Genomic DNA, 14447 nt, shown 5'->3' with positions numbered 1-14447 from the left:
GGCACCCCGCTAGCCTGGCAAAAAGCACAAAGGTATCAGTTATGCAATCATTTTTATACAGTTTGTGTGTTGTAGGCTCACATCCCCTTTCCCTATTCTTACCCTATCTTAATCATTTATTTCATCTCATTCCCTTATTTGGCCTTTACTTGTGACTAACCTTAAGATAATTACTTCACTTGTTTTTCTCTTTCCTTATCTATGTACCAGCCTGTCCTTGGATGTCTGCATTCCTTGTTCTGTTACTGTCAGCTTTATTGTGAAAATACCCTTACTTCTTCTTTTGTGGTCAGCTACAACACTCCATAGTTATTTCCTAGCTTAAAGCTACTTTCTTTAAAACTACTTCTTTAAAAGACCCCTATATTCATTAAAGTCTGAGCCTTAAGTATACTACATGCTACAAGAAGTCCATGACCGTTTGTATAATGTCTCACCCCTCCCCCATCTACAGAAATTACACTCCACTCGCACTTACAACAATTACATTTCTATATCGCCTGCAGAAACCTACATTTCTTATTTCCCACACCTGGTTAACAATTAATGAACCAATCTTGTTTATTTGTGATCTGTTTATCTTCCTACCTTGCCCTGCCTTTTTCTGGAATCTGTTCATAATGTTGCAGCTGGAATCAGGAAATGAAACTGAAAGTATTTCACTGAACACTGATCACCATTTTACTTTGAGCACAGAGCACGGAAATTAATCTTTCACGATGGAAACTGACCTTTCCTGTGCTGTTTGCCATGATCTGTATAAAGATCCTGTCTTACTTGACTGTGATCACAGCTTCTGTCAATCCTGTGTGACCCAGTACTGGGAGAGAGCTGACACTGCCTGCTGTCCTGTCTGTAGAAAGGAGACTTCCTCCAGGACCCTGAGACCCAACCGCACTCTCTCCAATATCGTGGAATCATTTGTAAAAAGTGGTGGAGGTGGTGAAATGCAGCAGGAATGCAGCCGACACAAGGAGAAACTGAAATTATTCTGTAAAACTGATAATCAGCTCATCTGTCTTGTTTGTCAGATTTCAAAAAGTCATCAAAACCACGAGGTGCTGCCAGTGGGAGAAGCTGCTGAAGAGTTTAAGGTGAGGGGACGCTGAGTAAAATACAATACAGAATCCTGCAGGGAACATTCAAAGACTCAGGTTTGAGTGTCTCACACTGGTTATTAGCAAACTACTTTGCAAATCTTTTTCCTTCTGATAAACGACGGAGGGGGTAGATTTCCTTTAGTCAAAGCTGCCTTTTACAACAAAAACTGACAATTATCCAATGCTTTTAATCTAATAAAACATCATAAGGCATTTCAGAGGAATGTTCTACAATTACATTAGACACTGAGTCACATCAGGTGATGTCAGAACAATGATCAGAGGCTTGGTCAAAGAGGAAACGTTTATTTTCCTGAAACAGAAAGAGAAAGGGGGAGAGAGAGAGAGAGAACATTCTCGAAGCTCAGGGCCTGCAATGCAAAAGGTGGCGACACCGATGGGGGAGTGTTTAAAATGGGGGTGTTCAAGAGGCCAGAATTGGATTAGAGGAGGTGATGAAAACAGGGAATGGAATCCTGAACAGGGAACATTCAGAGATTCAGGTTTGACCATCTTTCACTAATTATTCTTCAATTACTTAGCAGTTAGATGAATTTTTTCACATTAGAACAACAATGAAACTTATATTTATTCAGTGTTTTAATGTCAGAAAACTTGCAAAGGCCCTTATCGGGAATGTTATGAAGTGAACTTAGACACCAAACCACATCAGGTGACATGAGGGCCATGGGCAGAAGCTTGGTCAAACAGGGAGAGGTTTATCCTCCTGAGGGGGAGGGGGAGACGGAGAGAGAGGGAGGGAGAGAGAGAGAGACAGAGAGCGAGAGAGAGATGAAGAGATTTTGGGAGAATTTTCCAGAAGCTTGGGGTCCTGGCTGCTAAAGGTTCAGCCACCAATGGGGGAGTGATGAAAATCAGGGATGTTCAGGATTTGATGACAGCCGGTGTCTAACAGGATTGTGAGGCTGAAGGACATTCCAGAGAAACGAGGAAGACAAGGCCAGAGAGATGTTTTAAAACAAGAATGCAGAACGTTTAACATTTAGGAGGCCACGTGAAAGGAGTTTGTAACCTTGACACTTGATGATCTGATCCTTTCCTCTGTTCCCCACCCTCTGCCATGTTCCTCACTCCCCCTGTCACTGTGCCCAATTTCAGTGACCTCCCTGGGCATCACCACCTCCAAGCTCAGATCCATCCAGCCTAACCTTGACACTGCCCCTTGTCCAACACCCCAACTCCCTCACCCTTATCAACGGCCTCATCATCCAATTCAGTTTCTCACTCTGAATATGTAACTCCCACCCTTCCTTGTCCCCCATGTCCCATCACTGAAACTCTCCTCTCTGCTTCTTCCAACTCTCTTCAACCATATCCTTTAAGTTTTCTTCCTTGCCCATGCCTTTCCCCCTTCCCACCATCATCTGGCCCTTTCCATTTCACACTCCTGTTGTGTAAACCCCCTCATGTCTGTCTCAGACCAGGTCTGTGCCTTTATCCAGCCTGGCTGCCTCACTTGGACAGGGACCTGCTGCCTCCCTTCACTGCTCCATAACCCATTGGAGAAGTCTACTGTGACAGTGACTACTCGCAGGCTGGAGTCTCGCTGTGGCACCTGGGTGGCTCCTGCTGTGACCGAGTTCTGAGCAGAGCTGCTACTGCAGGGAGTGTGGTGTCAGGCACATGAGGGACATGTGGGAACTAAATTCAGCAGAAACCCCATGAATCAGGGACAAGGAACACCACCAACAATCACAGAAACACAGAAATTTACAGCACAGAGGGAGACCATTCAGATGGTGGTGAATCTTTGGAATTCTTCACCCCAGAGACCTGTGGAAGCTCAGTCACTGAGTATGTTCAAGACACAGATCCAGAGATTTCTAGAGAGTGATGACATCAAGGGGAAATGGGGATAGTGCAGGAAAATGGCACTGATGGAGATGATCAGCCCTGATCTAGAATAGCACAGCCCGGCCTGAGGGGCTGACTGGCCTACTCCTGCTCCAATGTGTCTGTTCAGCCTATTGTATCTGTGCTGGCAGATAAAGAGCCACCAGTCCTGATCCCACTTTCCAGCTTCTGTCCTGGAGCCTTGGAAAATGTTTTGACTGTTTTCATGGACCAGATCGGACCCCCTTTAAATATTTTAAGAAGATAGCCCAGGCTCTAACTTTTTCTTATTTTAAATGCAATTACACATTATCTGTACCAGATCTTTAGAAGAACATGTTTTTTTTAAGACTCCCTACAGTGCAGAAACAGGCCATTCGGCCCAACAAGTCCACACTGACGCTACAAAGAGTAACCCACCAGACCCATTCCTGACCCTATTACTCTACATTTACCATTGACTAATGCACCTAACCTACACATCGCTGAACACTATGGGCAATTCACCGAACCTGTACAGCTTTGGATTGTGGGAGGAAACTGGAGCACCCAGAGGACACTCCACACAGACAGTCACCTGAGGCTGGAATCAAACCCAGGACCCTGTGAGGCTGCAGTGCGAACTACTGAGCCACCATCCCGCCCATAAATCTGATGCAATTGGTCAAACTACTCGATGTTCAGCAAAGCACAACTTATTTAAACAGTTTCATTAAAATACAACCAAAGAAAGAGGAATTTAGAATTACTTAATAATAGATGCAGCGAATATTACTAATGAACTGTTCCAATGTTGGAAAATCCAATGAATACACCTATGGAAAAAGGAAAATTCAGATCTAGTTCTCCGATTAAAGAGAAAAAAAAAATCTCGAGAAGTTTAGAGAAAATAGCAGTGAAGCGATGTTCACTGAAGTTTCTTTTGAGACCCTAATATCTTCTAACGTAACTGAAAAAACCAAAACCCAAAGAGAGGAGATCTGGCCACACCCATTCAGGCTGGTAAAAAAACTCAATGTCCCCCAGGCTGTTTCCTCACAAGGTCTGCAGTAGCTAGTTCAGTCCCTTTGCCTTACAACCTCTCTTCAAGTCTCCACTGACTCAATCAATGAAATCTCTGCTCAGGAAGGTATGTCCTTCCTATCCAATTTCTCAGGGCCCTTCATAATTACCTACAGCTCAATTCGATCTCCTCAGTCTGCCCCATCCCAATGGAAATAGGCCTGATTTATTTCATCTTTCCTTATGTGTACAATTCTCCATGGTAACACACTGCTGTGGTGTGGGCCCATCCTTCCTGTAATGTGGTGAGCAGAACGGGGTTCAGTGTTCTAGCTGTGGCCTTATTAATGATTTCTACAATTCAAATGTATCCATCCTGCTCTCATAGTTTATACACTGACCATTAAATAAAGGTCCCATATCTCATTAATAACATTACCTTCCTATGTTGCTACCTTCAAGGACTGTGGAGAGGTTCTCTAAAGTCCTCTGTGCCTCTACACCTCTCAGTGTCTGACAAGTCCTTGTGGATTCTCCACCTCCCCAGAGTGAATTTCATTTACAACTTCTCTGGCTCTGTTTGTTACACTGAACTCCATGAAGCAACATTTGTACTTTTATGGCCTTCGTTCAATAAAACCAGAGAAAGTTCTGGAAGAAGGAGGCCAGTGTGATGTTTTTCTCACACTTGATTTAATCATTCCCCCAGTCATCCCAAGTCTGTGCCAATATGAATTTCAATTTGATGATGTTTCATTTTTGGGGGATGTATTTCTGAAAATGTGCTAATTAATTGATGGTTTTGTTCAGGAGGAACTGGAAACCTCCCTGAAGCCAATTCAGGAGAAGAAGAAGGAATGTGAAACTGTCAAAAGTGATTATGAGAAAACACTGTCCCACATTCAGGTACTTATGATCTTACTTTGTTCTATATTTTGTACAGAATTGTAACCATTCAGAATTGTACTGTGCAGAATTCCAGTCTCCATATTACAAATAGATATTGCATAAATTAACCTGGATATTTTCATGAGAGAGAAGAAGGTTGAGAGGTGACTTAATTGAGACATGTAAGATAATCAGAGTGTGAGATACACTGGACGGTGAGAGCCTTTTTCCTCAGATGGTGATGGCTAGCACAAGAAGACATAGCTTTAAAGTGAGGGCTGATAAATATAGGACAGATATCAGAGGTTGTTCCTTTACTCAGAGAATAGATGGGGCATGGAATGGTCTGCCTACAGCCGTAGTCGACTCGCCAACTTTAAGGGCATTTAAATAGTCATTGGATACACATATGGATGAAAATGGAATAGTATAGGTTAGATGGGCTTCAGATTGGATCCACAGGTCGGTGCAAAATTGAGGGCCGAAGGGTCTGTACTGTGCTGGAATGTTCTATGTTCTATCAGAATTTAGCACTTTTAGGAATGATTGAACAGGTTGTGAGTCATTTCTTTGGAAAAGAGAAGACTGAGGCTAATCTGTTTGAATTTTTAAAAATTCTAATAGGATTTGAAAACGTGGATCCAGAGAAGATGTTTCTACACATCATGGATTTGACCAGATTGGGAAAGTTTTAGCAATTTACTGATATGAGTCGGACATGAACAGTGCATTGGGTACAGGAGTTAGGAGGTCATGATGCAACTGGACAGAACATTAGTTATTCCACTTCTGGAATACTGCTGGAATTCAATTCTGGTCTCTCTGCTGCAGGAAAGATGCTGTGAAACGAGAAAGGCTTCAGAAAAGATTTCCAAGGTGCTGCCAGGGTTGGAGAAACTGAACTATAGGGAGAGGCTGAATAGGCTGGGGCTGTTTTCCCTGGAGCATTGGAGGCTGAGGCATGATCTTGTAGAAGTTTATAAAATCATGAGGGGCAGAGGTTGGATGAATAGCCCAGGTCTTTTCTCTAGGGTCGTGAAGGCTGAAACTGCAGGCCATAGGTTGAAGGTGAGATGAGAAAGATTTTAAAGGGACCTGTGAAGAGGGCGGTGCATGTATGGAATGAACTGCCAGAGGAAGTGGTGGAGGCTGGTACAAGAATAACATTTAAATGACATGGGGATGGGTGGATGAATCAGAAGGGTTTGGAGGGATGTGGGCCAAGTGCTGGCAAACGGGATGAGATTAATTTGCATATCTGGTCAGCGTGGATGGGTCTCACTGAAGGGTCTGTTTCTGTGCTGTACATCTTTATGACTCTATGACTGCTCAGGCTGAACAACATTTTAAAACTCTTCATTTGTTTTTGTTCAATCTGATTATTATTTCCCAAAGGACCAAGGCGTAAAAACAGAGAAACAAATTAAAATTAAATTTGAAAAACTTCATCAGTTTCTCCGTGAGGAAGAGAGGATTGTGTTGGAAGATCTGAAACTGGAAAAAGAGAAACACAGTCAGGAGATGAAGGAGAGGATTGCAAAGATAACAGAGGAAATCTCATCCCTTTCAGTCACTGTTCAGGATATTGAACAAGAGCTGAGGGAACAGGACAGCATCACATTTTTAACAGTAAATATTTATTTTTCTTCCCTTTGCCTCTTTTCTTTGAGACTGTCTTGATGAATTGCAGATTCTGTCCTTAAAATGTAGAGTGTAAACCTCACTGAGTAACAGCACGCCAGTGACCTGGGACATTGGGCTTTCTCTGTCTCACACCCAAGAGCACGAACTGCTGTCTTTAACATGGAAATGACACAATCTGGAGTGTGTCCACTCCAGGGAAATATTACAGGGGAACATTGTAATGAGCTGAAACCATGAGGAAAATCAGCTTCATAAAGAGTGAGAAACCCTCAGGATGGTCAGACCATTCTCCCCTGAGGGTACATTTCCAGTCCAGCTGCTGATCAGACACTGGGACCTACAGTGCAGGGACCAGCCAGGCTGTAACATGTTTACAGTGTCCCTGGCTGGAACAGGAATGGTTCTGTCCAGGAGCGAGAACTCTCCACAGGCTCAGATACACAGACAGATCGAGCTTTCTCTCAGCAGTTAAATAGTGAAATGTTCAGACAATGGGAGGGGTGTGTCCCTACATGACAACCATTTATATCAGAATCAATATGATTTTCTGTAATTTCCACTGTGTTCAGTGAGCCCCTGAGAACTTAATGTAGGTAATTCTCTGTTGTGTATTGAAATGCTGAAGGGGGCAGTTTGTGAAACAGTGTTATACCCATCACTGAGGTGACCATGACGGACCCTCCTTCCCAACCTCTCCCCTTGTCTGAGGTATGGTGGCCCGCAGGGTAATCACCACCAGTCATCTCTCCCCAATGAGGGAGCAGCCCTATGGTCTGGTAAGACTATGGCAACACCACCGTCTGCGGTGCCAGTGTGGGCTGAGGGATAAATGTTGACCAGGACACAGGGAGAACTCCAGTGTTCCTCTTGGGATCTACTCAGTTCATTGTTATTTTAATTTCAAAAATATACTTTATTCATAAAGCTACCTTTATATACACAGGCAGTAAAGCAGTTTGGTTCTGTCCAGTCACATACGGAGAAACAACAAACATTGGAGCTTGACTCTATCCACCAAACAAACCAAAGGCAGTTGTGACTTGTCCAAGACTAGATTTACATCCATTTGAGGCACCAGGAAGGACTGATAACTGAACGGATTCACTTCAATAGAAAGCCCTCAGACAGTGGTCTTTCCCCACTGTGCCTGGGCGGCAGCTGCCCCAAGGTTTAATGTGTCCCTCAGCACGTAGTCCTGGGCCTTGGAATGTCCCAGTCTGCAACAGTTGGTCATGGTCAATTCTCTGTTTGGAAGACCAACAAGTTTTGGGAAGACCAAAGAGCATCTTTCACTGAGTTGATGGTCCTCCAGATGCAGTCACTGTTTGTCTCAGGGAACAGACCATAGAGTACAGAGTCCCGCATCATGGAGCTGCTCTGGATGGACCTCGACACAAACCACTGCATCTTCCTCCAGCCTTCCTTTACAAAGGCCCTTTCCAGAAGGAGATGTGTGACAGTCTCTCCTCCCTGCAGCCACTTCGAGAGCAGCGTGTGGTGACACAGACTGACCGGATGTACATGAAGGATCTCACAGGTAGTACCCTCTCTCACCACGACAGGATCCAGCCTCTCCTTTTCCCTCAGGGTATCAAGGATGTTACATACTGACCACTTCCCGATGGATTGTGGTGAAAGGTGCTTCTCTTTGTAAAAGTCTCCATGAAGGACGGTGATGGGGAACAGTCCAACTACTTGGAGCATTCCACAGCAGTGAGGCCAGGCCCATCCTTCCCAACACTGGGCACAGGTAGAACCTCAATACGTAGTGACACTATCCAATGGGGAGAGAGTGTAGAACCTCAGTTCAACAGCTCAGCTGAAACCTGATCCCTCTGACAATGGAGTTGCCATTCAGCTGGTTGGTCATTGAGCTCAGAGTGACTCACAGTGAATGTCCCTGACATTATAATTCAGTCTGTATGGTTCGGGGTTTCAGGTTACACAGAGTGACCTGACTGCAGACAAAGATTCGGAGACTGTCTGATGAGTCCTGGTACTGAACATAAAACTAAAATTGCAGCTTCACCCTCTTTCCAGGAGGGTCAGTGAATTCTATTGGACAACCCTGGTGTAGATTCCCAGAAACATTTGTCTTCAGGACACATACACATTATAACAGGGAAGTAAACATTAAAGTGACTCTGTAACCAATGAACTAATCCCAGCAATTTAACATCCATGAAGATATTCCAATTGGGTTGGATCTCTGTGAGTTGTTCTGTGCAGTAAGATCCAGTAATTTGTAATATTGTGGAGTAACTCAGTCCAGTGAGGACAGGAAGACACTGCCTAATAACTTGCTGAATTTAAAATGTTCATGTTTTGGGGAATCCAGTCTGGAACTTTACTTTTTGTCAGAAAATATTCTCGAAACACTAACTGTAAAAATGTTTTTGTTCCACAGAAATTTCCGGATACAAAGAAAAGGTAAAGCTTACATCCTTGATTTGATTTTTATTTCGAACATATCCCTCTCCCACCCTGGAATGACCCAACACTGACCTTTATCTCCTGTTTCAGAGTGAAGCAAACTCTCCCAGAGCCACAGAAGGTTTACCCTTTAATAAATGTGGGCAAGTACATCGGCTCCCTGCAGTACAGAGTGTGGAAAAAGATGCTGACAGTGATTAATACAGGTGGGTGTGAGCTTCCTGACACCAGCTCTTCAACAACTCTCATATTTATGAGTAGAAGGGAGCTGTGTATTCACAATAAATGTTTAATTGTCTTCGTAACTGATAAGATTTCACTTCAGCTGAAAATGTGTTGCTGGTTTCACTCGTTTCTCTCTATCAAATGGACCATCTCTCTCTTGCTCGCTCACTCATAGAATCATAGAGAGGTACAGCACAGAAACAGACCTTTTGGTTCAACTCATCCATGCTGACCAGTTATCCTCACCTAATCTAGTCCCATTTGCCAGCACTTGGCCCATATCCCTTGAAAACCTTCCTAACCATAAACCCATCCATATGCCTTTTAAATGTTGTAATTGTACCAGCCTCCACCACTTCCTCTGGCAGCTCATTCCATACATGCATCACCTTCTGCATGAAAAGGTTGCCCCTCAGGTTCCCCACCCCAGGGAAAAGACTTTGTCTCTTTAACCCTGTCTATGCCCCTCATAACTTAATAAACCTGTATAATGTCACCCCTCAGTCTCTGATGGTCCAGAGATAATAGTCCCAGCCTACTCAGCCTCTCCCTGTAGCTCAAATCCTCCAACCTGGCAACATCCTTGTAAACCTTTTCTGCATCCATTCAAGTTTCACAACATCCTTCCGATAGGAGTGAGACCAGAATTGTACATAATATTCTAAAAGTGGCCTAACCAATGTCCTGAACAGCTGCAATATGACCTCCCAACTCTGGTACTCAGTGCTCTGACCGAGAAAGGAAAGCATACCAAATACCTTCTTCACTATCCTAACTATCTGCAACTCTACTTTCAAGGAGCTATGAACCTGCACTCCAAGGTCTCTTTGTTCAGCAACACTCCCATAAACCTTACCATTAAGTGGAAAAGTCCTGCTCATTCTATCACTCACCATCTCTCTGTCTCTATCTCTCCCTCTCTGTCACACTCTCTGTCTCTCTCTCTGTCTGTCACAAACGCTGTGCCTCTCCCTCTGTCACACAACCCATCTCTTTCTCTCTCTGATACTCTCGCCATCTCACTCTCTCACTCTATCACACTCACTTTCTCTGTCTGCATCACACACAACATTCTCTCTCTCTGTGATACACACCATCTCTCTCTCCCTGAAACCATACATTGTGTGTCTCTCTCTGCCACACTGACTGTCTCTGTCTCTCTCTCTGTCACACTCACCCTCTCTCTCTCTCTCCCTGTCAGAGATACCATCTCTTTCCATCTCTGTTTCTGTCACACTCGGCATCTCTCTGTAAAATTCACCGTCTCTCTCCTCCGTATTTAGCCCAGACATAGTTCCCCTCTCTCTGTCACACACATCCTCTCTCACTCGCTCTCTGTCTCACACACTGTTTCTCCCTCTCTCCCTCTTTCTCTCTGTCACACACAGCGTCTCTCTCCCTCTCCCTTTCTCTCTCTGTCGCACACTGCCTCTCTCTTTCTCTCCCTCTCTCTCTCTGTGACACACTGTCTTTCTCTCTCTCTCTCTCTCTATCCCACCCTCTCTCTGTAACGGTGTTTCCTCAGCCTCATTGCAGGGTCTATCCCGAGTGCTGTTTAACCCCTTCCCTGGGGATGAATTTCTAATCCTGGATCGTTGCTGATGTTCCCAGTCACTAAGCGGCTGTGCGAGTTACAGTGAGTGTGACTAACATTTTATTGGTGTCCCTCTGTTCCCAGCTCCAGTCACCTTGGACCCTAATACAGCCAATCCTTACCTTCTCCTGTCTGAGGACCTGAGCACCGTGAGAAACACTGGGAATCGGCAGCAGCTTCCCGACAATCCGGAGAGATTTGGTTACTGTGTCAGTGTCCTGGGATCAGAGGGATTCACATCAGGGAAACATTCCTGGGAGGTGGAGGTAGGGAATAAGACTAAGTGGGATGTGGGTGTGGCCAAGGAGGCCATCAACAGGAAGAGGGGAACCAAACTGAATCCAGGTAATGGATACTGGACACTGGTGCTGAGAGAGGGGAATGAATACTGGGCTAACGGTTGGTTAAATCTCAGTGTGAGTCCGAGGAAGGTCCGAGTCTGTCTGGATTATGAGGGAGGGAAGGTGTCCTTTTATAACTCAGAGAACAAGAGCCATATCTACACTTTCACTGGGACATTCACTGAGAAACTCTATCCTTACTTCTGTCCGTGTCTCATTGATGGGGGTAAAAACACAGAGCCTCTGAAAATCTGTCCCCGGAGAGTAACAATCCAGGAGGATGAGGGATTCATTGCTTCATCCAAATAAAGACCCTCTCTGTGGGGGGAGGGGGGAAGATCCCACACACTGGGTCACTGGGTGGGGGAGGCCCACATTCTTGGTGCAGAGGGACTTTCCTGAGTTTGCTCCTCCTCTTCCATGATGTGAAGGGGCTGCTGCTCCATTTCTGGATCCACTTTAGCCCCATGTTCCTGACCTTTGACCACTGGGTGCAGAGGGGACCAGGCAGATCGGGAGACCTCCTCATTGGCCTGGTCCTGGGCCTGGCCAAAGTGACCCTCAACAGGGTGCAGGCAGTGGACAGTCAAGGGAGGTGTTTGTCCTGACTGTCTGAACCTGGGTCAGTGCCCGGGTGTCCCTGGAGATCAGGCACATGGTGTCCACGGGTACACTTCAGGCCTTCAGTGGCTGGTGGGCACAGGGGGCACTGGACTGTCATTAATCCTGGAAACGCCTTTTTACTGAGATTTAAATTTCCTTTAAAGTCCTCTTTCTTTTGGTCACAGTGGGTCAGTACTGTTCCTTTTAAATCAAGGATTCATTGTTTTTGGGTTCTTCACAAAGGGTTTAAATAGACCCAAACTGAAACTGGAACGTTTGGGTCAGGAAGAGAGTGTGTGTGTGTGTGTGTGTGTGTGTGTGTGTGTGTAATTTTGCAAATAAATTGTTATAAAATTGTGGAACGACTGGTTCCAGTTCTATCCTTCACCAAGTGACCGTGGAATCTAAACTCTAATCTGGAGGAGATGACAGTGAATCCCCCAGAGAAGAAACCTTGGGGTTGGTGTAGCCCCCAGGACAGAGACAGTCATTGTGATCACTGTACCCTGTTGGGTCAGACTGTCTCAGGGAGGGAACATAGAACATAGAAAAATACAGCGCAGTACAGGCCCTTTGGCCCTCGATGTTGCGCCGACCCAAGCCCACCTCACCTACACTCGCCCATTATCCTCCATATGCCTATCCAATGCCTGTTTAAACGCCCATAAAGAGGGAGAGTCCACCACTGTTACTGGCAGGGCATTCCATGAACTCACGACTCACTGAGTAAAGAATCTACCCCTGACATCTGTCCTATACCTACCACCCCTTAATTTAAAGCTATGCCCCCTCGTAATAGCTGACTCCATACATGGAAAAAGTTTCTCATTGTCAACCCTATCTACACCCCTAATCATCTTGTACACCTCTATCAAGTCACCCCTAAACCTTCTTTTCTCCAATGAAAACAGCCCCAAGTGCCTCAGCCTTTCCTCATACGATCTTCCCACCATACCAGGCAACATCCTGGAAAACCTCCTCTGCACCTGTTCCAGTGCCTCTACATCCTTCCTATAGTATGGCGACCAAAACTGCACACAATACTCCAGATGCGGCTGCACCAGAGTCTTATCCAACTGTAACATGACCTCAGGACTCCGGAACTCAATCCTCTACCAATAAAAGCCAGTACGCCATATGCCTTCTTCACAGCACTATTTACCTGGGTGGCAACTTTCAGAGATCTGTGTACATGGACACCAAGATCCCTCTGCTCATCCACACTACCAAGTATCCAACCATTAGCCCAGTACTCCATCTTCTTGTTACTCTTACCAAAGTGAATCACTTCACACTTACCTACGTTGAACTCCATTTGCCACCTTTCTACACCGCTCTGCAGCTTATCTATATCCCGCTGTAACCTGCCACATCCTTCCTCACTGTCAACAACTCCATCGACTTTCGTATCATCCGCAAACTTGCTCACCCAACCTTCTAGCCCCTCCTCCAGGTCATTTATAAAAATGACAAACAGCAATGGTCCCAAAACAGATCCTTGTGGAACACCGCTGGTAACTGCACTCCAAGATGAACCTTTACCATCAACTACTACCCTCTGTCTTCTTCCACACAGCCAATTCCTAATCAAAACCTCTAATGCACTCTCAAAACCATACCTCCGTATTTTTTGAAGTAGCCTACCATGGGGAACCTTATCAAACGCCTTACTAAAATCCATATACACCACATCTACTGCTTTACACTCGTCCACCTCCTTAGTCACCTTCTCAAAGAATTCAATAAGGTTTGTGAGGCACGACATGCCCTTCACAAAACCATGCTGACTATCCTTGATCACATTATTCCTATCCAGATGTTGAGAAATCCTATCCCTTACAATTCTCTCTAAGACTTTGCCCACAACAGAAGTGAGACTCACTGACCTATAGTTACTAGGGTTATCCCTGCTCCCCTTCTTGAACAAAGGAACCGCATTTGCTATCCTCCAGTCTTCTGGCACTATTCCTGTAGACAACGAGGACATAAAAATCAAGGCCAATGGCTCTGCAATCTCCTCCCTGCTTCCCAGAGATTCCTAGGATAAATGCCATCAGGCCCAGGGGACTTATCTATTTTCACCCTTTCCAGAATTTCCAACACTTCTTCCCTGCATATCTCAAAGCCATCCATTCTATTTAATTGTGACTCAATATTCACATCAGCAACAATGTCCTGTCCTGTTCCTGAGTGAATACTGACAAAAAGTATTCATTCAGTGTCTCTCCAATCTCTTCAGCCTCCACACGCAACTTCTCACTACTATCCTTGACTGGACCTATTCCTACCCTAGTCATTCTTTTATTCCTGACATACCTATAGAAAGCCTTAGGGTTTTCCCTAATCCTACCAACCAAGGACTTTTCATGTTCCCTCCTTGCTGATCTTAGCTCTCTCTTTAGATCCTCCTGCTACCTTATAACTCTCAATCGCCCCAATTGAACCTTCACGCCTCATCTTTACATAGGCCTCCCTCTTCCCTTTAACAAGGGATTCCAATTCCTTATTAAACCACGGCTCCCTCACACGACCCTTTCCTCCCTGCCTGACAGGTACATACTTATCAAGGACACTCAATAGCTACTCCTTGAACAAGCTCCACATATCGATTGTGCCCTTCTCTTATAGCCTACTTTTCCAAGCCATGCATCCTAAGTCATGCCTCACCACATCATAATTTCCCTGACCCCAGCTATAACTCTTGCCCTGCAGTTCACATGTATCCCTCTCCATCACTAGAGTAAAAGTCACAGAATTGTGGTC

General features: G+C 45.0%; 1 protein-coding gene across 1 annotated transcript; it reads left to right on the top strand.

Moving 5' to 3' along the window:
• The first annotated feature begins 716 nt into the window (after positions 1 to 716).
• On the top strand, positions 717 to 12006 carry LOC132832402 (zinc-binding protein A33-like). The gene is made up of 6 exons (XM_060850364.1): positions 717 to 1094; positions 4767 to 4862; positions 6240 to 6473; positions 8896 to 8918; positions 9012 to 9127; positions 10825 to 12006. The coding sequence occupies exons 1-6, from the start codon at positions 720 to 722 to the stop codon at positions 11388 to 11390; spliced, it is 1410 nt and encodes a 469-aa protein (XP_060706347.1). The 5' UTR covers positions 717 to 719; the 3' UTR covers positions 11391 to 12006.
• Positions 12007 to 14447: the final 2441 nt, after the last annotated feature.

This window comes from Hemiscyllium ocellatum, chromosome 35, assembly GCF_020745735.1.
Source record: "Hemiscyllium ocellatum isolate sHemOce1 chromosome 35, sHemOce1.pat.X.cur, whole genome shotgun sequence".
Taxonomy (NCBI): domain Eukaryota; kingdom Metazoa; phylum Chordata; class Chondrichthyes; order Orectolobiformes; family Hemiscylliidae; genus Hemiscyllium; species Hemiscyllium ocellatum.
This window is presented reverse-complemented; position numbering and strand designations above follow the sequence as displayed.

What these genes read in the sequence shown, in the direction of transcription:
- LOC132832402 (XM_060850364.1), top strand. Translation starts at nt 720, where the DNA reads ATGGAAACTGACCTTTCCTGTGCTGTTTGCCATGATCTGTATAAAGAT. An exon ending in AAGCTGCTGAAGAGTTTAAG is followed by an intron (nt 1,095 to 4,766) that starts GTGAGGGGACGC and finishes GGTTTTGTTCAG; the next exon opens with GAGGAACTGGAAACCTCCCT. An exon ending in GCTGACAGTGATTAATACAG is followed by an intron (nt 9,128 to 10,824) that starts GTGGGTGTGAGC and finishes CTCTGTTCCCAG; the next exon opens with CTCCAGTCACCTTGGACCCT.